The sequence below is a fragment of the Muscardinus avellanarius genome, assembly GCF_963383645.1.
Source record: "Muscardinus avellanarius genome assembly, chromosome: 12".
NCBI lineage: Eukaryota > Metazoa > Chordata > Mammalia > Rodentia > Gliridae > Muscardinus > Muscardinus avellanarius.
Genome location: NC_137798.1, coordinates 72,037,142 through 72,063,767, shown reverse-complemented (window position 1 = coordinate 72,063,767; position 26,626 = coordinate 72,037,142). Strand labels below are relative to the sequence as shown.

General features: G+C 38.2%; 1 protein-coding gene across 1 annotated transcript in view; it reads right to left on the bottom strand.

Annotated features, from left to right (window-relative positions):
* Positions 1-2,655: 2,655 nt before the first annotated feature.
* Positions 2,656-26,626, bottom strand: part of PALS1 (protein associated with LIN7 1, MAGUK p55 family member) — a gene marked incomplete at both ends in the record, with an annotated part of 47,365 nt that continues 23,394 nt past the window's right edge. The window contains 8 exons of the mRNA XM_080706771.1: positions 2,656-2,832; positions 6,551-6,661; positions 9,109-9,311; positions 10,686-10,850; positions 14,893-14,964; positions 18,093-18,164; positions 18,857-19,040; positions 25,142-25,219. Of these exons, the coding sequence (XP_080562897.1) occupies positions 2,656-2,832; positions 6,551-6,661; positions 9,109-9,311; positions 10,686-10,850; positions 14,893-14,964; positions 18,093-18,164; positions 18,857-19,040; positions 25,142-25,219 (1,062 nt within the window). The remainder of the gene's footprint in view (positions 2,833-6,550; positions 6,662-9,108; positions 9,312-10,685; positions 10,851-14,892; positions 14,965-18,092; positions 18,165-18,856; positions 19,041-25,141; positions 25,220-26,626) is intronic.

The following is a 26,626-nucleotide window of genomic DNA, read 5'->3' as shown; positions in this document are numbered from 1 at the left end:
TACCTTTATTAAGGCTAAATCCCTGGTTTATATTTTTCTCACACATTCACAGAATTACATTCAAATCATTTCTTATCAATACTTATTCCTTAGGCCATGAGAAATGAAAAAATCCAGACATTAATTTTCATAGAAAGCAAATCTGGATTAGTCTAAATACTATTCTCCATTTGTTCTGACTTATGGTAGCTTAGGAAATGAAGCTACTCTCTGGTTGGATTCCTCAAGAACATTGCATTAGTGTTGGTGTAGCTCTGTAACAGTTGAGACCTCCTTGGAAGTGCATTTCCAGTCAGAACCGCAGAGGGACGGGAAGTAGCACTGGCCAGAGTGGCTATGACCAGAGGCATAGCAAAGTTTTTTCCAGTATGCTTTTGAGGAAATCAGCATAATTCTGTTTTCACTTTGTTTATGGGCTGTCAATATTGAATATCAGCATATTTACATCATTAGGATTTAGAAAAGTTCAAGACAAACATTTCTATCCCTCCACCGCTGATGACAAAGGGACCTGCTATAGGCCTTCGCTGACCCTGACAGTGTCTGCCACCTTAGGAGTTCCTGTAGCGCACGGTGGACGGCATGTGCGCTGCACAGGATCTGCTTGAGAAGCCATGTGTCTGCATCTTGGTAACATGGCCCTAGTGAGGCTCAATGTCAGCTACGGCACAAAAGCCACTCACACCACCTAAAACCTCACTCATATCCAACATCAACTGGCAGTACTTTCAATCTTGAAGCTGAGAACAGCTGTCAGTTACAGTATGCTAATCACAATACTCCACTGTTGAATACAGACTACCTTTTGTACCTGAGGAGAAAGTAAACTGGAGAAATGAAAAGATTAAGTGCTAAGGACGGTCCTTGGTTTTCAATGCTGAAAGTGGGTGCGACCTTGGCATTTTCCTGCTGGGAGCTGGAGTGTTTCAGACCTGAGGAGACAGCACATACAGCATTCCTTCCCTCAACCCAGGAATGGGACTATTTCCAAAATAATAATATCTTGAAAACATTTCCACATAAGACACTCCCCAGCCAACAAGGGAGGCCATGCAAATTTAAACAGAAAAAGGCAATGCAAACAGTACATTTGTTCAAATAAAATTGTATAGAAGAGAAAAAATCACATATATACATGACACTGAGACAAACCACTTACTAATAAATGCATATGTTAAATTAAGTGACAAGTATTATTCCAGTGTTTAGCTTTGGGAATAGGAAATGCTGTAGCTAAAGTCATTATAAAAACTAAAAGTATTCACATTTGAGATTGTCACATATCACGCTACCTTAAAGGCGTGAAAAGACGACAAATTAAGTTCCCATGCCAATTAAGATTTTGAGTTTTAAAGCTACAGCTATAGAGACAGTACAAAAACCCCACTAGCTTAAACATTTATTTTATGATTTAGCAAGCTGTTGTGTTCTGGTCAAGAGGCAGATCTTGTTAGGATAAAAACCTGTTTCTATATTGAGTAACGTTCCCCTCCAATGTTCTTTTCCTGAAGTGTTTGATTGACTTTCAGGTCTTCCTTTCCTTCTGATCTCGAAGTCAAGTGTCAGCATTCCCCTAGTACAGATACAATCTTACTCCAATGCTGAGTGTTATCAATGACCACTTGTTGATCTATTAAATATTAGTATACAGTATAGCAGCTATAGTCATCGACAGAATTCCAGTTATCTACATATGCGGCACAATCATAGACCAGTACTCTGCTCATATATAAAAATGGAAAAATTGTCAAATGTGCTGTCCTGCCACATATAAAAAGAACTATCTGCATCATGAGGAAGAAACCTTTTAACAGTCAACAGTTCATATAAATGTCTGCCACTCATACAAGTGTAATTTACACATTCTATTGTACTATTTAGCTCAGAGAAAGAAAACAAAGCTATCAAATCATCTGTGGTGACTTAACACAAAAATTTGGAAATTTATATCTTTAAAAAGATCAGCATATTTTGTGTACTTTTAACTACATTACAATCTGCTGAGTGCACAATCTGATCCACAAAGTTCTGGGGTAAAAAAAAAATAGTATGGAATGTGTGTGTGTGTGTGTGTGTGTGTGTGTGTGTGTGTGTGTGTGTGTAAGAATTGAAAGACAAATTAATTCAAGCCTAGTAAGTATCTCCCAAACCAGAGTGGCATCATTTTTTTTTCTTTTCTAGGAAATTTTTTCTGATTACTAAACCAATCTAAGCAAATACTGTTTTGTTCAGTGCATAGAAGCACGGTCCTCCAAAATATTCATTCCTATGAAGTAATTTAAGTGTTAAATAACATCAGTATTTATAATTGTGAGAAATGAAGTATTGTGTATGTACAGAGTTTTTCATAAAAATAAGATCAAGGAGAAAAGATTTAGGGGAAAACAAAAGGTTTAACAGGATAAAATAGAACCTCTCTGTTGAAAACTTCCATTTAAAATCCCACCATGAGGCAAGGGCTGCAGAGCCATGTGCAGAGGATAATGTGCAGAAATCACGTAGGGATTCTCTCTCACTAGGTGAGGGTGTAAGCACAGGTCTGTGGTTTATCGTGCTGCCGCCTCACACCACCTCTCTCTTGCTCAAGTGTTGGGCCATCTTCCTGCCGGCAGTCGACAGATCAAGTCCAGTCATGCCACAGAATGAATGTTTCCTTCACCTCAGCCAAGTGGAGGGCACCCACTGAGGCTCTGTATCAAGTTTGTTAATTAACCTAAGCAATTCTTGATAAGCTTTATCGAGATCTGAATTCACAATTGCTGTGTCAAAGTAGTGGCCATTGTTCTGCTCCATCTCTCTAGTCTTCTCAATGATTTCTCTCAACTCTTCAGGCTGAAAGAGAAGATAAAAATAGTGAGGTAAACTGGGCATGGTGGTACACGCTTGTAATCCCAGCATCCCGGAGGCTGACACAGGAGGATCCGTTTGTGGACAGCCTCAGCTACTTAGTGAGGCCCTTTGCAACTCAGTGAGACCCTGTTTCAAAATTAAGAATAAAAAAATAGGACTGGGAGGTAAAATCCCCCTGGGTTCCACCCTAGTAACACACACACACACACACACACACACACACACACACACACACACACACACACACACACACACACGAGGTGATCCCTATCCTTACCCAAATGCGGATGAGTCAGATGGCCCAGAAACAAGTGTCTTTGCATCACTTTCCTTCTGTCTCAAAATACGAAACCTCAAGCGCTCCTTTCCAATCCCTCCACAGGGTCACTGTGGTTTCCTCTCCTCTGATGCCTTCTGGATTCACACTAGGAATCACTAGGACTCTATAACCCATTTTATACTACTATTTAGATTTTTAAATATTTTTGTCTCATCCATCCAAAAGACTATAGGCTTTAAGTGCACAGACTGTTACTTTGAATTCTCTACAAACATTCATTTCAAGCATTTTAGGGCATCATAAACTCTTCCAAAAAGTAACATCTGTAGCAGAGTCAACATTTCTTGTTAGAACAGAACTCAGAGCCCCTGTCCTCTTGGCTCTTCTAGAGTACCTGTCAGCTGGGTGTGAATCCCAGTACTTGGGAGGCTGAGACAGGAGGATGGCAGGTTCACAGCCAGCCTCAGCTACTCAGTGAGGCCCTCGGCAACTTAGTGAAACCCTATTTCAAAATAAAGAATAAAAAACAGACTTAGGGGTGTAGCTCAGAGATAGAATGCCCCTGCGTTCAACCCCTAACACCACACACACACACACACACACACACACACACACACACACACACACACACACACACAGAGTACCTGTCCTTTAAACCTGTTGCAGAGTTAGGTAGAATAAACATTAGGGGAGAGGAAAAAAAGCATCAATAAAATAGGTTATATTTTTCAAAGCAAATCTTGGGCCATCTCAAGATCAAAGCTGTAGCTTAATACTTCGAATATTATACCACTTTGATTTCAATATACAAAGGATATATAGTATATATACAATGTATTATACATTACATATAATATATATAGTATATTGGTATTGGTTATTGAACCCAAGGCCTTTTTATTTTAAAAACAGGGTCTAAGATGTTGAGGGTCTTACTACTCATTGAGGCTGGCCTTGAACATAGATCCTCCTGTCTCAGCCTTCTAAGTACTGACAAAGGATATTTTTAAGATACAAGAATATATTCTAAGAGTGTTTGGTTACTATATAGAGCAGATTACTTGAAAATATTGATTAAAGAGCCAGGCATCGTGGTGCACCCTGTAATCCCAGTACTTGAGAGGCTGAAACAGGAGGATTGCAGGTTCAAATTCAGCCTCACCAACTTACCAAGGCCCTGACCAAAACTTAGCAAGATTCTATTTCCATATTATATGTAAAAAAAAAAAAATGGCTGTGTTTGTTGCTTGGTGGTAGAATGCACTTGGGTTCAATTTCCTGCAACACACACACACACACACACACACACACGGTTGTTTCACATTGACAAGCAGGAGTCAAAGCTATCTGAGAAATTTATCTATTGTCCTCTGATCATTAAGACACACATATTCAAGAAAGTGAAACTGCACCCAAATTACCCTTGCCAATGAAGATAGCTAAACTCAGGCCAAATGTCTCAAAACTCAAATGTCTCAGCAGTCACACACTTAACCCATTATACCCCACTGTCCTATATATAAAGGACACCTATGAAAACCTGTAAGATTTTATAGAACACCTATAAAATTACTCAATTTACATTTGTATAGGTGTCCTATATATAGGACAATGGGATGTAATGGGTTAGTACCTTTTGGACCTACAAAACAATTTACATCACCCAAATGAACTGTAACAGTAGGAAACCATTTTAAAAATACAACCACCTGCGTGTCCCAGGGCAGCAGCCTGTCCAGCTCTCTGCTGCTGGTTCTGGAATGCTGCGCATCTGAACATGGGGCACTGACTCCTTTGTCCCCTGGCAGGGACTCTACTTCACCAGTGCAACTGAACACACTGCAACATTTTTGCTAAAACTAAGTCCACTCAAAGCTTGAGATGTAATTTTTATCAAATTTAAGGCATTACTGTCTTATGCCAAAATGGCTTACATCATTTATTTCAGACTCTGTTTGAATTTGTTTAATCTGTGACCAAGAAGAAATAAAATGTTTTAGCTCAAAATATACTGAATTGAAAAAATTAGCCTGTTTGCAAAACTGAGTATTTCATACTGACAGTTAAAAAACTCTCAGACCCCACCTGTGGAACAGATTTAGAAATTCAGAGCACAACTGATTGGGCACTTGTATTTTAAATCCAGTGAATAGTATCATTACGTTCTTGGCTACCACAACTTTATGAAAGATTTTTTACTCCATACCTCTACTTATATAAATAAGAAAGCATTATTAGAAATATCAAAGAAGAGGCAAGCATGGTAGTGTACACCTGTAACCCCAGTACTTGGGAGGCAGAGACAGGAGGATGGCAGGTATGAGGCTAATTTCAGCAACTTAGACCTGTTTCAAAATAAAAAATAAAGCCAGGCATGGTGGTACACACTTGTAATCCCAGTACTTAGGAGGCTGAGATAGGAGGATCGCGGGTTTACAAGCCAGCCTCAGCTGCTTAGTGAGGCCCTCCACAACTAAGTGAAATCCCGTTTTAAAATAGTTAAAAATAGGGCTAGGGGTGTAGCTCAGAGGTACAATGCCCTTGGATTCAATTCCCAGTACCCCCCCCTCCACCACACACACACAAAAGAAGAGTACTTGTTACTCTGATACAGCAAGTTTTCATTTTACATATTTAAATATATCAATATCAGTGGAGAGTGGTGGTACATACCTGTAATCCCCCTGTAATACCAATACTTGGGAGGCTGAGACAGGAGTATTGCAGTTTCAAGGCCAGCCTCAGAGCAACCCAATGAGCCCTGTTTCAAAATGTAAAACAAACAGACAGACAGGGCTGGGGCCATAGCTTGGAGGTAAAATGTCATTGGCTTCAATCCTCAGAATGAATGAATAAATAAATACCTTCTGATTAATATATCAGTATATAATCAGTCATGGAATTATTAATAACATGGACTACATTAACCATAACAAGCACAGAAGTAATTTTTTCTTTTCCAGATCATGTGAGATTAAAAAGAAAAACAAAGTTTCAATGAAAAAAAATAAATTAAAAAGAAGAGATTCAATCCTGATACCCTGAAAATGAAGACTACCTAAAGAGAAAAGTAGGTAATCCCTATGAGTTTGCTGAGGACTTTGGGATGGGGATGGTTCATATAATCTGCTTGGAAATGTCACAAATCCACAAGAAAATGAAAGGAGTTTTAAGGATCCCCATAAGTTGCCATTTATTTGGGGGGTAACAACAGGAAATCTCTGGGGAAAAAAAGAGCAGCCTCTTTTTGAAGAGCTTTGAAGAGCTGCCACAGCTCAACTAGTGGAACTTTGGAAATTCAGGGGCAAGTGTTATCAGTTGGAGAGCTGAGGCTGATGTAGCTTTCAGGCATTGTAACAGATTATATCAGGAGAGTTTCATGTTTATCAATGGAACAGTATAACAGTATGACAGTTTTACCTTTGGATTCTTCCCCTCTTTGGCTAATAATGCCCGAAGTCTTTCTTGTGAAGGGGGTGCAATGAAGATAATATATGGTTTCAAATCTGAATTCCGGAGAGTCTTCAAAGACTATAAAAAAAAAATTTAGATTCTTAAAATAATTCCCATCACTGAACTACTTCACTACTTCTTAATAATATACTTGGAACATAATAATGGTGTGTGTGTGTGTGTGTGTGTACAGGGGCATGTGTTATTGGAGATTGAACCCAGGATCAATCTACCTCTAAGCTGTACCCCCACAGCTCTATTTTATTTTTACTTTTTTTTTTTTTTTGTGGTACTGGGGATGGAACCCAGGGGCACTGTACCTCTGAGCTACACCCAGTCCTATTTTTTAGTCTTTTTATTTTATTTTTTTTTTTGGTGGTACTGGGGATGGAACCCAGGGGCTTTTCTACCTCTGGGCTATACTCCCAGACCTATTTTATACTTTATTTGGAAACAGGGTCTAAGTTGCTGAGAGCCTCACTCAGTAGATGAGGCTGGCTTTGAACCTGTGCAATCCTCCTGTCTCAGCCTCCCAAGCGCTGGGATTACAAGTGTGCGCCACCACACCAGGCTAGTCTTTTTGTTTTTGAAACAGGGTCTCACTGAGTTGGGAAGGGCCTCGCTAAGTAGCTGAGGCTCCTCCAGTCTCTGCCTCCCAAATGCTGGGATTCCAAGTGTGTACCACCATGCCCGGCTTATTTTTTACTTTGATACATGGTCTTGCTAGGTTGCCCAAGCTGGCTTTAAACCTGCCATCCTCCTGTCTTAGCCTCCCAAATACTGGGATATAGGTGTGCCCCACCACACCCAGCTAATAATGCCATTTTAAAAACACTGCCAATAGGCTGGGCGTGGTGGTGCACGCTTGTAATCCCAACGCTTGGGAGGCGGAGACAGGAGGATCGCACAGGTTCGAAGCCAGCTGCGCTGGCTTAAGAGACCCTGTTTCCAAATAAAAATATAAAAATGGGTCTGGGAGTGTAGCCCGGAGGTAGAAGGGTTTCCAGGAACCCCAGTACCACCAAAAAAACAAAAAAACACTGCCAATAAGCATTTCTGAACATCTTCATAACAAACAATTCACACAAGATTTTAAGATCCTATCAATCACTATCAGAATATATTATGTAGCCATAAATTCATATGTTAGCTTGCTCTTTTTAATTACAAAATATAAATGCTTGAAAATGAAGGATGACAACTATGTGATGTTAAAATACCCTACTGATTAGATTGAATATACATTATAATAACCATATTAAAACCCATTACAGAGGAATCAGAATCAAGGCAATTGTCTATGTGTCAGGCACTAAATATAAACATCAGAGAAAATTTTCACATATATATGCCATAGAAAATTCTGGAAAAGCATATCTAAGAAAAAAACAAACTGTTTGAATTAAAAGATTACGGTTTTCACTGTCTTTACTAGTGCTCTTCTGTGTATCCTCAAACTAAGGCATTCTACCAAAACAGAATTATAGGAACTTACCCATTTCTATCTAAAACACCAAGATAATATGCTTGGAACTAGTCTGAGTTCTTTGGGAAACTCTGTTAGTTCAAATAATATAAAGAATCTGAAGGAATTTAGTGAAAACTTTTATACTTCCTTTAAATCAAATGTTTACAATTGAAATAAGTATTGCCATAGGACACTAAAACAAACAAAAAAGAAAATCTAATTACTATTTTAAGGTAGCAATTTTAGACTCAAATCTCCTTTCTAGAGTGTACATCTCTTTTGACTATGTGGCCTGAGTTGACAGCAAGAGATTCAGTTTTACTCAGGAAAGTTCTCTGCTGAAGCTGAAACAGTAGTATGTTTCTATAACCAAGACAATTTTTTTCCTCTTTTTTTGCAGTACTAGGGATTGAAAGCAGAGGCATTCTACCTACATGCTATACCTCAGTCCTATTTTTTATTCTTTATTTTGAAACAGGGTCTAATTTGCAGAGAGCCTCACTAAGTGTGGCTGGACACGAACATATGATCTTCCTGTCTCAGCCTCCCAGGTACTGGGATCACAAGCATGCATCCCATGTGGCCCAAGACAATCTTTAAACCTCTAAATTTCTAAAATTATTTTTTTAAACAGAAATCCAAGAGGCACTGACTAGTAATTTTCATTTATTTGTTTATTCTACCAAATAAGTGATGCTGACTGAAGGTTCATTGCTTACATAAAATCCTTCAATACGATACTTAATACTACTTGAACAGTGGCATCCAAACATCTCAAGAATAACCTTTAAATTTTCTAATTTTTCTCAGATCAAAATCAGAAAAGAGAAATTCTTTTAGTCTCTAAAATATAGTATTACCAGTAAGTTTCAGAAAATATGTACATGTGGAAATGAGAGACTCAGCAACTTACTTGATTTTACAAGGCAAATCCCTGGGAAAGTAGTGTGAGAACCTAATTACACTTGGCCATTCTTGCATCAAAATACTGCTTCCACTAACATTACTTTGCTAAACACACTAAGTTCAACATTTAAAAACAAAATTTTAGCTTTACCTGTGTACGAAGACTTAAAAGACATATTTTTCCAGAGTTGATCACTTGCCGTACAGAATCTATGCTGGTTCCATACAAATTTTTCTCAAATTCCCCATGCTCAATGAACTTTCCAGCTGCTATATCTGCTTCGAATGCTTGCCTTGAAACAAAGTGGTAATCTCTACCAGCTACTTCATGGTCTCGCCTACTCCGAGTTGTATCTAAGGCAAACAAAATCAGATAAAAAGAATGAGCATAGATCAGAGTGCAGAGGGGGGATAATCAGTATAGTCAAAGGATTTTTGCTCTGTAACATAGGTCAGAAAATTGTAAATTAAGGAAATGGTGAATTAAGGAAATGTTATGAGGCCTTTTTTGTGTGTGTGATGCTGGGGAATGAACCCAGAGGCACTTTACCTCTGAGCTACAACTCCAGCTCTATTTCATTTTTTTTATTGGACGATAGGGTCTCAATAAGTTGCTGAGGCTGACCGTAAATCTGTGATCCCTCTGTCTCAGCCTCCCAGTACTGGAATTACAAGCAAGTGCCACCACACCTAGTACGTGTGTGCGTGCGTGCGTGCATGCGTGCGTGTTTTGCTTTGGTTTTTTGGTACTCGGGATTGAACCCAGGGGTATTGTGTGTGTGTGTGTGTGTTTTGCTTTGCTTTTTTGGTACTCGGGATTGAACCCAGGGGCATTCCATTTGCAAACTACATTCCCAGCCCTTTTTAATTCTGAAAGTGTCTAAGTTGCTGATGGTCTCACTAAATTGCTAAAGTTGGCCTCAAACCTTAGATTCTCCTATCTCAGCTTCCCAAATACTGGGATTACAGGTATGCACCACTGTACCCAGCCATGTATTTTAACATTGTTCTTATTTCTAGTTTAAGACGTGAACCAAAATGCTTTTGTAGAAATCTTAGTAATTACATACAAGCCAGGCATGGTGGTGCACGCTTGTAATCCCAGCACTTGAAAGGCTGAGACAGGAGGATCGCGCAGGTTCGAAGCCAGCCTCAGCTACTTAGTGAGGATCTTAGCAACTTAGTGAGACCCTGTTTCCAAATAAAAGTATAAAATAGGTCTGGGAGTGTAGCCCGGCAGTAGAAAGCCCCTGGGTTGCACCCTCAGTACCACAAAAAACAAAAACAAACAAACAAAAAAATAATTACATACAATTACCTTTATCCATTTTATGTTTACACTTTAAATAACTTCATATTACATTTCAAACAGTCTTTCATCTTTTCCTAAATGAACTCCATAATCTTAAAACAAAATTTTCATTTTCAGAGGTTAGGTATAAATGTCTACCTTTTGAATCAGTTCAAAGAACCAGAAGAAGCTGATTCCCTATTGAAAAGGTAACTATAAATGGCCCAAAATGAAATTCATTTAGAAAATTCTTACCATACTGTTACAAAAAATGTTAAGTTTTTCAAGAATTATCTTTAATAAAAAATTCTTAAAATATTTCACTGAACAAAGGTCCTCTGTCACTGTTTCAATGAAATGGATGAAAAATTTCCCTAGTTAGTTAGTGAGATGGTAAACTGAAAAGCACCGGGAAACAGGAATGTTCTCAATCTTACGCGGAACTGCAGAAGCAAAGCGGTCCTTTTCTTTGTTCATGAGCCTCTGACGTAATTCATTCTGGCCACAGTTCTGTGGACCAATCAAGATGATAGGTCTTTTCCTATTTGCGGGCTGATGATAAAGTGACATTTCCTCATAAGTCAAGATCTCCTCGTCATAATCTTTGGGAAATAAAAAGTTAAGCTCTTCACTCAAACTTACTGCCATGTCATAAAGATATAAATATCCATACCGTTCCCCCACCAACTGGAAAGAAGTACAAATTCTTGTCATTAAAATACTTAATGTTTTATTGGAGATAGGGTATCCATGATAGAAATAAATGGGTAGTGTATCCTGAGCATTTCCCCATGTCCTTACATCCTTGCTAGAGCTATTATAAAAATTAACCAGACAACATTATAAACCCTTCTAGATATTTTTACTGCTTATCTTGTTCTATAGTGTTTTAATGTCTAATACAACACAATTATACTGATCCTTACATAAAATCTAGAGTTTGCTGTGAATACTCTGACAGAAGGTGGGGTGCCAGGGGGTAAACAAAATTATTTATCATTTTTATAAAATCGGATACTAATACTTTACTTAAGGAGGTTGTTTTAAAGATCAGATAAATGTTCTTACACAATATACAAACATTTATATGGTGTTATTAGAGTTTTCTGGAATAATTCCCTGTAGTTGTCTAACTTGAAAGCAAGTCATTGTGCCATCCTTACTTTCTGCATTTATGTTTACTTATCCTGGAATACTATCCAAAGTTATGACTCGGGATGAGGTATGAATTACGATGGGTGAGGTAGCATTTCTAAAGCCTATAATCCAGATGACACAGAGCTGTCAAGAGGTGAGAACAAGGGCAGACACCAAGCAGGCTGCCTTGTCCTCTCTGGTGTGACTTCACCTAAGTAGGAGGGGCTTCCAATGTGCAGTTAAATTCGTTCTAAGTTCCATGGGGGCAGGAACCATCTTCGTCTTGCCAAAGAGTCTGGCTGAGTGTGGGAGCTCAAACTACACTTGTTCAAGTTGTAAGAATTTAACCAGTTCACTAAATGTGAACCTGAATCTATTAACCTATTATCTCAAGGAATTTTATTATGAGAACTAAGTTACTGCCACGGATTATATCAGATATTATACATTTATACATGGTAGTTATTTTTTTTTGGGAAAAAAAAGTTCCCCATTACAAATAGCAAATGTAGCCCGGTGTTGTGGTGCACCCTTGTAATCCCCACACTTGGGAGGTGAAGACAGGAGGATTGTGCAGGTTCGAAGCCAGCCATACTGGCTTAAGAGACCCTGTTTAAAAAATAAAAAAAAAAAAAAAAGAAAGAAAGCAAATGTAATTCCTTCCCTTCTCAAAATGCTTTTCTCTTTTATTTATTCATTCATTTGTTTGTTTAGCAGTACTGGGGATGGAACCCAAAGACATTCTATCTCCAATCTATACCTCCAGGCATATTTTTTCATTCTTTGCTTATTTATTTATTTATTTATTTATTTATTTATTTATTTATTTATTTGCAGTATTGAGGATGGAACTCAGGGGCATTCTAACTCTGAGCTACACCCTTTGTCCTAATTTTATTCTTTATTTTCAAACGGTCTCACTAAGTTCCAGAGGGCCTCACTAAATAGCTGAGGCTGGCTGCCTCCCAATTACTGGAATTATAAGCATGTGCCACCACGCTCAGCTTTTTTATTTACTTATTTTTGCAGTACTGAGGATTGAACCCAGGGGCATTCTACACTCTGAGCTACACCTCCAGCCCTATTTTTTTAATTCTATTTGTTTGTTTGTGTATTTATTGCAGTACTGGGGACTTAACCCAGGGGCAGTCTACCTCTAAATTACACCCTCAGCCCTATTTTGTATCCTTTATTTTGAAATAGGGTTTCACTACATTGCAGAGGGCCTCACTAATTAGCTGAGGCTGTCCATGAACCTTTGATCCTCCTGTCTCAGCCTCCCAAGTATTGGGATTACAAATCCTCCTGTCTCAGTCTCCCAAGTATTGAGATTACAAGCATGTGCCACCATGCCTGGTTTTGCTTTGCACTATTCTTTGTTCCTTCTAACATGTACAATTAGATTGTGGTAGCTTTTTTTATTTGTAGTACTGGGGATGGAACACAGGGGCATTCTACCTCCAAGCTACACCCCCAGCTCTATTTTTTTTTAAGCCTTTTTATTTTTGAAACAGAGTCTCAATGAGTTGCGAAGGGCCTCACTAAGGAGCTGAGGCTGTCCACAACCCAGGATCCTCTGGTCTCAGCCTCCTGAATGCTGGAATTACAAGTGTGTGCCACCAACCTGGCTGTGGCAGCATTTTGATCTACACTCTTAACTTACATATCTGTAGGTTTCAGATTTATCAAGTTATTTATAGCACAGTAACTCTCAAGAACTGAACCAGTAAGACTGTTTCAAAACATGAAATAGGTATTAATCATATTTGTAAGATTTTTAAAAACCCAATCTTATTTATATAATGCCAATTAGTATTAAAATACAAAAGTATAAAATAGATCTGGGAGTATAGCCCGGAGGTAGAAGGGCTTTCAGAAACAACAGTACCACACCAATAAATAAATAAATAAATAAATAAATAAATAAATAAATAAATAAATAAATAAAATTATTTTAGAGCCAGGCATGGTGGCACACGCTTGTAATCCCTGTGCTTGGGAGGCTGAGACAGGAGGATCGCACAGGTTCGAAGCCAGCCTCAGCTACTTAGTGAGGCTCTCAGCAACTTAGTGAGACCCTGTTTCCAAATAAAGTATAAAATAGGTCTGGGAGGATAGCCTGGAGGTAGAAAGCCCCTGGGTTCCACCCCCAGTACCACCACCAAAAAAAAAAAAAAAAAAAAGATTTATTTTAGAAAAAAAGAATCTCAGATTTATCATGGTATGAAATAACTAAATAACCTATAACATTTTGTCTTCATTAAATTTACTCCACCTCAAATATTTCTGTTCTTAAAATAATAAACCTTATAAACTGTGTAAGAAGGAGTACCTTATTTTGTCTTGGAAAGCAAGGGTAGCAAATTCAACTGCCAATAAAGATCAACAAAAAAAATCAAGTTGGGTTTATAAAAACCAGAAGTGATGGAAAGTGCTGAACTAGACAGCAGGAGCGCAAATATAAGGGCAGCAGCTATCACTGAGGCCCAGTGGACTGTGGTCACTTGAGAGTGTAAGTCCAGTGTTGTCAGAATCCTTGTTTCTTTCTTTCTTTTTTTTTTTTGTGGTATTGGGGATTGAATGGAGGGGCATTTACCTATGAACAATACACTCTCAGGCATTATTATTTTGAAATTTTGAAACAAGGTCTTACTAAGCTGCAGGAGCCTTGTTAAATAACTAAGACTGGCCTCGAACCTGTAATCCTCCTCTCTCAGCCTCCCAAGAACTGGGATTATAGGTGTGCGCCACAACACCAGACAGAACTGTTAATTTTTTAAGAAAACCTATAACTTAAAGTCTTTTTAATCTTAGCAAACAACATAAAAGAAAAATTTCTGTGCCTGATTCAGCTACTCAGTAGTGGGCTCTGTGCAAAGAGCTGCCTCTGTGATGTATGCTATTTAGATGAACTACTTTTTTTTTTTTTAATGTAAGACATATCTGTTTTGTAAGAATTTCTTAGAAATCATAATTTTGACCTAAGTGTGGCAGTGCACAATTGTAATCAATCCCAGTACTTTGGAAGCTGAGACAGGAAGATCATAGGTTCATGGCCAACCTCAACTGCTTAGTGAGGCCCTCTGCAACTTAGAAAGACCCTAAGTAAAGGTTTCAAAGTAAAGAAAAAATAAGGCTGGGATTATAGCTCAGAGGTAGAGTGCCCCTGGTTCAATTCTTACTATCACGCACACAAATATATATATATAGTTTTGTAAAGAAAGGATCTAAAGAAAAGCTGGAGGAAACCACTGATTTAACACCATATATGCTAACTAGTACTTCACTTTTTATACCAGTATTTCCCAGAACTTAAAACACTGTATTATTCATAGGACTCTAAAGGCAAATAACTTCTATTAAGTAACTTTCTTAAGCACATATGCTATATTAAGGGTAAAAACAGGAGTTTCTTAAGGGTAAAACTTCCTGAAAACATTTTTATTTCTTTCATCAGATTTAAACCCCTTTCAGATATAACTACAGCTATACCTGAGTAAAACTTACCATCATTTTTATTGGCATTATATAAAACCTTTTTCCTCTTCTTTTTATTCTTCTTTGCACACCATAATTTTCCTGTTAAGCAATCATAAGTAAGTATAAGTGTGATAATTGTTTTATTAAAACTAGATATTTCAAACTGAATAGCAGTTTTAATATACATTTATACACTAATAGACTGTTCATTGAACTATTTTCTAATAACATTTATAATTTTCCATTAATTACCTATTGTAGATCTTTAATCTTTATTTTTATTTTTTATTTTTATTTTTATTGGTGCACTGTATTCATACATCATAGTGGGATACAAACTTTTGTAGACATACATGCACACAATGCCCAGTCAGCCCCCACCCGATCCCCACCCCATTCTCTCCCCATCCCTCCCTCCCATGCTTGGCTTAGTGGTTGACATCTGGTATTATAGCAATTTATCCAAAATTAAAAATGATAATCTCACATAACAGTTTCATTTGTCTGATACCAAGCTTTTGATGACTTAAAGATAACATTTCAATATTTCTTTTTACTTTCTTTCTTACCAGAGAATATTTTTTTTCTATTTTTTTAGGTGAAACTATCATATATTTATATATTTATTTTTCAGAAAAAAAAATCTATCCTAATATGGAAAATGGACTCTAGATACCCAAAACGATCTTGAAAAAGAACAAAGCTAGAAGATATATATTTTCTGATTTCAAACCATATAAAGCTACAATAATTGAAACAGTGTAGTACTATTCTAAAGGCAGATATATAAACCATTGGAGTTAAATAAAAGCCTAGAGCTAAATTCTTCCCTATATTGTCAAGTTATTTTTGACAAGGTTTCCACAAACATTTGGTGGTAGAAATAATAATATTTTAACTAAATATTGTTGAAACATAATAATTACATGGAAAAGAATAAAGTTGGACCCTTACCTAATCCCATATACAAATATTAACTCAAAATAGATAAAAGACCTAAATATAAATCTTAAGACTATAAACTTTTAGGAGAAAATCTGGGTCATTAAACCTCACAACATTGAAATTGGCAGTGATTTCTTGGATATGATTTCAATGGCACAGGCAACAGAAGAGTATACAAACTCCCTAAAAAATAAAAAAAAATATTGCATATCCAAAGACAATGTAAACAGAGTTAACAGTTATTAATAGAATGGGATAAAATATTTCCAAATGCTCTATCTGAAGGTATATTAATATTCCAACTAGAAATCCTAAAAATTAACAACAATAAAGGCAAACAATACCATTTAGAGATAGGTAAAAGACTAACATAAGTAATGAATCTCCACAGATAACCAATCTTAGTTGTCTGTTGGATGGAAACTCTTGTTTCTCTGGTTCTTGTGTGTGTTACCTATTTCTTCTTTGTAGTTAATCTCTTTGAGTATTTTCTCTAGTGCTGGTTTTGAAGACATAAATTCCTTCAGTTTCTGTTTGTCATGGAAGCTTCTTATTTCTCCATCTAATTTGATAGAAAGTTTTGCTGGGTAAGAAATTTTTGGCTGGAAGTTGTTTTCTTTCAGAGTTTGGAATATGTTACTCCAAGCCCTTCTGGTTCTCATGACTTGGTTTGGGAAGTCTGGAGTGATTCTAATTGGTTTGCCTCTGAATGTCACTTGGCCCTTTGTTTTTGTTGCCTTTAAGATTCTCTGCTTGGCTTCCACATTGGTCATTTTGACAATTATGTGGCATGGGGATCCTCTTCTCTGAACCTGTCCAAAGGGAGTTCTATGAGTTTCCTGGACCTGTGTATCAACCTCTTGCTCTATGTTTGGAAAATTTTCTGCTATTACTTCCTTGAAGAGATTGTTGAGCCCTTTGGTTTCACTTTCTTTTCCCTCCTCTATTCCAATTATTCTTAGGTTAGCTCTCTTAAAATGGGCCCATATTTCTTCAATATCATATTCCTGCTGTCGGATATTTTTTCCTAGATTAGAAACTATGCGTTCATTTTTGGAATGATCATCTTCTAAGAGCGAGATTCTGTTCTCCATGTGGTCTAATCGGTTGTTTGTGCTTTGAATTGAGGCCTTTACTTCATTAATTGCATCCTTTATCTCTTTTTGGCTCTCTCTGAGTTCTTTTCGAAGCACCTCTATTATTTCTACAGTTATTTTCCTGATTTGATCTTCTAGAAATCTCTGATTTTCTGTTTTATCGGGTTCTGATGTTGTGGTGTTGTGGGCATTCATTGCTCCAGTATTATTCCTCTTTCCCATGATTTCAGAAGTTTGTGCCTTCTCTGGGTTCTTCCCTTGGGTCACTATGACTTCACTTAAGGTGTTCTGGATCTCGAGTCTGTAGTATCTCAGACTCCACTGCTCCTTTACTGGGTTGTATCACAGAGTCTCTGACCCAGAGAGTCGATAGAGGCTGCTTTAGACTGTGGGGGGTGCCAGGTTGCACGTTCTCCTATGGTGTGATATCTCTGCCACCGCCCCTCCCCCACTGGGTCAAGTCCCAGGGAGTACAGTACTGGGATTTCTCCTCTGTGGCCCGCAATTTGACTCACTGTTCTTGAGTACGCAGATGTAGCTGTACTGGATTTGGTGAATTCTCTGCTGCTGCCGCCGGTGACAATATGGCGCTGCCGTTACGCCCTCGGCCGTGAGGCTGGCGTATTTCTTCTTGGTTTTGATTTCCACTCTGAATCCCTGCAGCGTGTGCTGAGCTCAGCCACTGGGAGCTTTAGATTTTACCTGCGGCGAGAAATCCCGCCTGGCTGTTCCGCAGCGGCTCACCTCAGCTTGCTGTAGCTGTCCGGTGAAGTCGCCGCTGCCGCCGGTAGTATGGCGCTGCTGCCGCGGCCTCGGGCGTGAGGCCGGTGTATCTCCTCTGTGGCTCTGAGCTCTGTTCTCAGACTGCTTTCTCTCTGGAGCCTGGTGATTTTTTTGTTTCTCTGGTGATGGTGTTTTCTGGCTATGAAAGGCGCTGATTTTGTGGTAATGGAGATTAGTTGTTAGCGGGGCTCTTAAGCCCCGCTTTTCTCGGTCGCCATCTTCCCGGAAGTCGATCTTTAATCTTTAAATCTTTATCACCCTAAGATAATCAGTTTTGACTCTTACTTTACTCTTTCCATGAATACATTTTTCTTCACAATTCTAACTGATCTGCAAATTTAAACACTGTTCTAGATAAAAATCCAAGACATCTCTTATTAATGTCAAATATAAATGTCTCACCTGATTTTTCTGGCTCCTTATCTTCTTCTATGGTTTGCTTCATGGCTTCCCTTTGCTGCTGAAAGCTCTTTCCTTTATAGCAGAAAGAAAAAATTATTTAAGATAAAAGAATACAAATATTTTTTAATCAAGAGGAAAATACTAAAAATAATTCTTCATATACATTTTTTCCAAATTCTTCTGCCATCACATTACACTAACGTTAGTCATGATATATAAGCCTCCAAATGTTTAAAATATTAAGTTTCAACCCCATTCAACTAACCATAGGATATGTATTATTGAACTATAAATCAGCCACTATATAAAGATAAATAATAAGCCATTACTAGAAAATTAAATAGTTTAACTTAGAGTTACCTCAAATTAAACATATCAATCCTAGGCATTACTTTTCCAAAGTAATATGTGGGCATCCATCACTTTTTGATCCCAAGATACATTCAACATATTCCCTTGCATTTATTATTTGTATTCCCTTTTTTCCATATGTATACATGTTAATTTTTTATTCCCACCTTTAAGTTACTAATGTTACAAATAAATGTAATACATTATTCCTCACAGGATTAAGATTTTAACATAGAAGGCTTTCAAAATGCCTGACTTTCATCTTCTTTTAGACTTGTACCTGAAAAAAAATTTTTTAAGGGACTGAACCCAGGTCTTTATGCATGTTAAGCACATATACTCTTCCACTGAATTATATTCCTGGCCCCTTAAAAATTCTTTTAATACTACGTATTTTCTCTTATGTCTCTTACCTGGAACAAGCCCAGCTAGAGGCTGATTATCTTCATCCCCCTCCCTGTAGGCCTGCCACCAGTTTGGATCTTCTTGACTGATGACATGAAGTATATCCCCTTTTTGAAAAGACAGTCCTAGCTCTCGACATGGAACATAAGGGTCATCTGATGGGTCATAGTCAAAATGAGCTTTAACATGAATCTAAAGGATAAAAAGGCAACACAAAATATGGAGCATAAATATAATTTAAATGTTATGCTTGTTCAAAAATGTAAAGAAATGAGTTGAAAGGGTGCTTCGTTAAGTAACAGTATTTGGGGACAGTATCTGCAAGATTATCTGTTGTTATCTCTACGTGGAATACGAACATGTACAAGAGTCCCCTGACTATTTTACTGTTAGCAGCTAACAAGCTGGGGTGTAAAGGTCCCCCAAAGGCTTGACAACAGAAGAAATGTAATAAAAAAGTCTCTGACTTCTAACAACAGTGACAATCCCATAAGGTGTGCAAATTCTAAACCTCTATTACCAGAAAAGGTAGGCTTTAAACCTTACCACATCTCATGTAAGCAGGTGTCAGTTTCCCTGTGGCTATCACCCTTTGACACCATTAATGCAACTCTGCCTTAATCTCCTGGTATTTCTTCTAAAGTTCCATGAGACAGACACACCTCAGACTGTTAAAATTATCTAAATAAAGATTAAAATCAGCTAGTGTAGTGGCGCATGCTTGTAATCTCAGTACTTGGGAGGCTGAGAGAGGAGGATTGCAGGTTCACGGCCATCCTTAGCAATTTGTGAGGCCCTATCCAACTTAGTGAGACCCTGTTTCAAAATAAAGAATAAAATAAGGCTATGTGTGTTGCTCAAAGGTAGAATGCCCCTGGGTTCAATCCTCAGTACCACACACAAACAAAAAGATTACAATCAATTCCTAAGTCTACTAAGTAGACTTTGAAATACCACTAATACTATGTTATGATTTTTGCTAATAATGTGCTTTTGTATATGGGGATACAATAAAAGAATTGTGCCCTTGCTATTTAGCATTAAAGGTAATTAAGAACTCACATGACTTTTATAGAAATCTAAGTTATTTTCTCTGATATGCCTTTCTAAAATATAACAAAGTATTCTTGCATCTAAAAAGGCATAAAGGCATTAATATTCTCTTTAATTTCCTTTTTTTTTTTTTTTGGTGGTACTGGGGATGGAACCCAGGAGCCTTCTACCTCTGGGCTACACTCCCAGACCTATTTTATATTTTATTTAGAATCAGGGTCTCTTAAGGCAGCTGAGGCTGGCTTTGAATCTGCAGGCTCCTCCTGTCTCAGCCTCCCAAGTGTGGTGATTATAAGCGTGCGCCACCACCCCTAGTTAATTTCTAATTTTTACCTCACCCGAAAAATAGCATGTGGCATTTCCAATGTATGTGAGAAAGCCACCTTCATTGAATGAACTATAACATATAACACCTACAAGGAATGAGAGTTTCTGTCCCGAAAGATTAAGGCACACATTCAGGCCTAATGAGCCAAGTAGTAAGTACATCTAAGAGTTTTATAATTCTGAGTCCATTTCTTTTAGATTGCCATTTGGCTTAAGTCTCTTACCTTCACCTTAACTGTGGCCGTATATCATAAAGATAATACTGTTCTGCCTCAAAAATCACTTTAGAGAACATCTTTTTTACACTTATAAAACGCTGAGAAAACTGACTATTCCCAATCAGCAATAGGCTACATGAAATTTAATAAAGTATTAGAATTTTTTAGCCAGGTACAGTGGCAACACCTTAATCCTAGCTACTTGGGAGGCTGAGACAGGAGGATCTTGAGTTGGAGGGTGGCCTGAAAAACTTAGCGAGACTGTCTCAAAAAAAATTTTTTTTTTTTTGGTGGTACTGGGGGTGGAACCCAGAGGCTTTCTACCTCCAGGCTATACTCCCAGACCTATTTTATATTTTATTTGGAAACAGGGTCTCACTAAGTTGCTGAGAGCCTCACTAAGTAGCTGAGGCTGGCTTCGAACCTGTGCGATCCTCCTGTCTCAGCCTCCCAACGCAGGGATTACAAGCGTGCGCCACCACACCCGGTGACTGTCTCAAATTTTAAAAATAAATAAAAAGGGCTGAAGATGTACCTCAGTGGCAGAATGACCCTGAAGATGTTCCTCAGTTGTAGAATGACCCTGGGTTCAATCTACACTACTATTCTGTTCCCCCCTCCCTCCTTCTCATGTTTGGCTTAGTCATTAACTTTGATACGTTTGGGAATGTACTTCATGTACATTAGAAAATTTCCCTCTCCCTCCTCAGGTCACTTTATTTGCTCACCTATAGATTCTCCTTCTATGTCTACATTCCTCCTATTCTTGATGTGAAAACATTTGATTTCCCAATAAAGTCTTGAATACTTTGTTAGCGGTAATGAAAATAAATTTTTATGCATGTATTTTTTTTTATTTACATGTATTTTATACATTTATGTATTTATGATACTAGGGACTGAACTCCAAAGGTGTGCTACCAGTGAGCTACACTCTCAGCCCCTTTTATTTTCTGAGACAGGATCTCATTAAGTTGCCCAGGCTGGGCAATACCTTGTGATCGTCCTTGTCTTAGCCCTCAAGTACTGGGATTACAGGTATGTGCCACTGTGCTGGGTCCAAAAATGAATTTTAGAAAGTCATGTGGGATAGTAATGAATCAACACACAGCTGGAAAATTGGTTAAGAAGAATGTGCATGCAGAGCATGGAGGTGCACACCTGTAATTTCAGTACTTGGGAGGCTAAGAAGGGAGGATCATAGGTTCGAGGCCAGCCTCAGCAACTTAGTAAGACTATTAGCAACTTAGCCAGACTTGTTTCAGAATAAAAAATAAAAAGGGCTGGTGTTGTAGCTCAGAGGTAGAATGCCAAGTACCAAATAGGTGAAAAGTAAGAAAAAAGGTATGAGAAAAGTATCTAATATGTAGGATGAACTAGAAATATGCCTCATGAAAAACTCTGCTCAAGTACTGTTCTTGCCAATTAATGTTTGCAGAATCTGTTTAAACTGTTACTTTAGTTGGGCATAGTGGCAGACACTTGTAATCCTAGTATTGGGGAGGCTAAAACTGGAGGATTGCTGGTTCAAAGACAGCCTCAGCAATTCAGTGAGGCTTTCTACAACCTAGTAAAACCCTATTTCCAATTAAATAAAATCAGCCGGGCATAATGGCACATGCTTGTAATATCATTATTTGGGAAGCTGAGATAGGAGGATCACAGTTCGAGGACAGTCTCAGCTACTTAGTGATGCCCTTTGCAACTCAGTGAGACCCTGTTTCAAAATAAAGAGTAAAAAATAGGGTTGGGGGTGTCACACGGAGGTAGACTGTCCCCCAGTACCGCAAAAAAAAAAAAAAATTAAATCAGTCTGGGTATACTGTAGCTCAGAGATATAATGCCTCTGGGTTTGATTCCAATTACTTTTTAGCCCCAAATCCTTGGAAATCTAAACATGAAATTTTCAGCATCACTTAAAGTACTGGAGAGACCATTTTTATCAGGCTCTTCAGAGATCTGTTAAATTGGACTTGTAGTCAGCTTGAGAATTTTATCAAATCACCTTCTGAAGACAGCATTTTGTTTTTCAAACCGGTTTGCCAGATCACCTGCTGGGATGTTTATTAAAATGCTGAATTCTTATGCTATACTCCAGACTTTGAGACTGCATTTTTATCAGATTCTTTGGGTAGTTGTTAGGTAAAAATATCATGGAGAATTATTACCCTGAGAGAAATTTCAAAGATCACTGAGAAAAGAACATCTATGTTTATGAACTTTGCCAGAGGCCAACAAAATCACCCAGAGATCCTTTCCCATATCCTCCTGCCCAGGCAGTCCTTGCCCTGGCTATCCCAATTTAAATGGCTTGGCGCGGTGGCCCTCTTTATGTCAGGCAAGGAAGAGGAGTACAGAGAACATGCTTTGTTTATGTGACAAATCCATCTAATCAAATACACCTAATATTAGGAACAAAAGCTCTTATTTCCTTCTAAGAAAAGTTTATTTCATATTAGAGAAATTACCCATGTGAATGTGCTAAAGTCTGGGTACTGCCTTAATACATATTATATAATATCTTTTATATATTTCTCTGATCAATTCTTATCAGTTCTAGAAATTATACCCACCAATGTTCCTTTTGTTTATGGCTTGTTTTCCAAATGAAGAAGAGAGCATTTTTTAAATGAAGGAGAAAAACTGACCCCCAAAGGAAAGCTCCAGGATATATAATAATGCTATAGTTTCAGAACAGCGTTATCTCATGAAAATAGTGTTTTTCAATCACATGAAATCTGTCTAAATGTCAAATTATAGAATTGTTTAGATACAATTACCTTCTGGCCCAACATATTCTTTTTGCATTTTTAAAATATTTATAAGCTATTAAAAAATATATATATATTTTGGCAGTACTAAGGATGGAATCCAAGGGCATTCTACCTCTGAGCTATACCCTAAGCCCTATTTTTTCTTTTTTCTTTTTATTCTTTGAAATAGGGTCTCACTAAGTCGTGGAGGGCCTCACTAAGTAGCTGAGGCTGGCTGCGAACCTGCAGTCATCCTGTCTCAGCTTCCAAAGTACTGGATTACAAGCATGAACCACCACAACTAACTTCTTTAAGTTCATTTCTATTGTAGCATATATACTTAGTCTCTTTATTGCTAAATGACATACCACTGTCTAGAAAAAGCATAGTTCGTCTTCAGTTCTCAGTTGGTGGATATTTGGGGTGTTCCTGCTTTCTAGCTATTATGAATATTGCTGCCATGAATATTTATCTGCAAGTTCTGCTGTGAATGTATGTTTTCATTTGTCTTGAATATATACCTCAGAGTGGAATTTCTGGACTCTATAGTAATGAAATCTAAAGGCAAAATTCAATGTTAGAAATCATAAATACTGTCAAACTGAAGTACATTCTTTTAAGCTTAAAAAGGCTCAGTTTGCTAAATTTGAAATGTAAATATTTTATATTTACTGAAATAAAAATTGCTGAATGTACCTCCTCTTTTTTTTTTTTTTTTTTTTTTTAGGTACTGAGGATGGAACCCAGGGGCATTCTAGCTCTGAGGTACACCTCCAGCCCTATTTTTTTATTCTTTATTTTGAAACAGGGTCTCACTGAGTTGCAGAGGGCCTCACTAAGTAGCTGAGGGTATCTCAGCCTCCCAAATGCTGGGATTACAAGTGTGTACCACCACACCCAGGATTTTTTTTTTTTAAACTTTTATTGGCGTGGGTATGATCTTAGGGATTGAATCCACAGGCATTCTACTCCTGAGCTACATCTTCAGTCCACCTTTGTATGCATGTATGCATGTATGTATGTATGTATGTATGTATGTAAGTATTTTTGCAGTACTCAGTGCTGAACACAGGGGCATTTTAGCTTCAAGTTTCACACACACACACACACACACACACACACACACACACACACACCGCCTTATTTTTTCTTTATTTTGAGACAGGGTCTCACTAAGTTGTGGAGGACCTCACAAAGTAGCTGAGGCTGGCCACGAACCACGATCCTCCTGTTTCAGCCTCCCAAATGCTGGGATTACAAGCATGTACCACTATGCCTGGCTTTATTTTTTGTTTTGTTTTGCGGTACTGAGGATGGAACCCAGGGGCATTCTGCCTCTGAGCTACACCCCAGTCCTATTTTTTATTCTTTATTTTGAAACAGGGTCTCACTGAGTTGCAAAAAGCCTCATTAAGTAGCTGAGGCTGTCCACGAACCCAGATCCTCCTGTCTCAACCTCCCAAATGCTGGGGTTACAAGCATGTGCCACCACGCCCGGCTTACTTTTATTTTATTTATTTATTTTTTTTTGGTGGTGCTGGGGTTCCTGGAAGCCCTTCTACCTCCGGGCTACACTCCCAGACCTATTTTAACATTTTTTATTTGGAAACAGGGTCTCCTAAACCAGCGCGCGCAGCTGGCTTTGAACCTGCGCGATCCTCCTGTCTCTGCCTCCCAAGCGCGGGGATTACAAGCGTGCGCCACCACGCCCGGCTTACTTTTATTTTTAAATAGGGTCTCACTTAGTTGCTGAGGCGGGCCTTGAACCTGTGATCCTTCTGCCTCAGCTTTTAAAGTACTAGGATTACAGGCATGCACCACCACACTCAATTTTCCTTCCTTTTACTTGAGTGCCAGAGATATTAACAGTGTCATTTCTGATACAAATAAGTAATTGCCATAGAACAATAAATAATGAACATTTTTTTTTTAAATCACTTACTACTGTTTCCTTGGCAGCAGGAGGCTTGATCTGCTGACTGGGAATCAGAACAAATGTCAAAGTACCATGCATATCAGACTGCAAAAGAAAGATTAAGTTATTTTTAAAATCTGTATTTGTGAAAAGAATTCCATGATCTTATGAACCATAACTCCCCAAACTGGACTATAATGGAATTTCCAGTCTTTTGTGTGGGTGTGTGGTACTAGAAATTAAAACCAGGGTCATTCTACTTATGAGCTACACCATCGGCCCTTTTTTACTTAATTTTTGGGGGTACTGGGGATTGAACCTAGAGACATTCTACTTCTTGAGCTATACCCTAGTCCTATTTATTTTTTATTTTGAAACAAAGTCTCACTAAGTTGCAAAGGACCTCACTAAGTTTCTAAGGTTGGCTGCACACCTGCAATCTTCTCTCTAGTCTCAGTCTTCCAAATACTGGGATTACAAGCCTGTACCACCACACCCTGCTTACTATTTATTTATTTATTTTTAATTTTTTTGTGGTGCTGGAGATAGAACCCAGAGGAGCTTTCTACCTCCAAGCTATAATCCAAGACATATTTTATATTTTATTTGGAAACAGGGTCTCATTAAGTTTCTGAGAGCCTCATTATGTAGCTGAGACTGGCTTCAAACCTGCATGATCCTCCTGTCTCAGCCTCCCAGGTGCAGGGATTGCAAGCATGCACCACCATGCCCAGCTTACTTTTTGTTTTTAAAAAGGCTCTCACTAGCCGAGCGTGGTGGCGCACTTGTAATCCCAGCATTTGGGAGGCTGAGACCGTAGGATCACGGTTCACGGACAGACTCAACTACTTAGTGAGGCCCTCTGCAATTCAGTGAGACCCTGTTTCAAAATAAAGAATAAAAAATTGGGCAGGAGGTGTAGCTCAGAATACCTCTGGGCTCCATCCCCAGACCCGCCAAAAACAAACAAACAAAAAAAAGGCTCTCACTAGGTTGCTGAGAGCCTCCTCTCTAAACTGCCAAGGCTGACCTAGAACCTCTGATTCTTCTGTCTCAGATTCTCATCTCAGCCTTCTCGGTACTGGGATTACTGGCCTGTGACATCAAGCGTGGCTCATCCACAGTCTTACAAGCAAATACTCAGTTCCTAGATGCCTTCTCTGTCATCCATTCTATTTTTTAACTGTATAAAGTTCTACTACTAGTTTCTCTATTATAGCCAAGTGTGCCACTGATTGATCCATTCAGATACCTCAAGCCTAGAGTGTAGTTATTACAACTTCTGGTACTAACACAGCAGGAAGCAACGTTCAACCTAAAGATAGCAGACAATAAAATGGGTTAAAAATGACAATGGGTTTTTTTTTTTTTTTTTTTGGTGGTACTAGAATTGAACCCAGGAACATTCTATCTCCGAGTTACACTCCCAGCCCTATTTTTTTATTCTCTTTTTAAAAACAGGGTCTCACAAAGTTGCTGAGGCTGGCCACGAACCTACAATCCTCCAGTCTC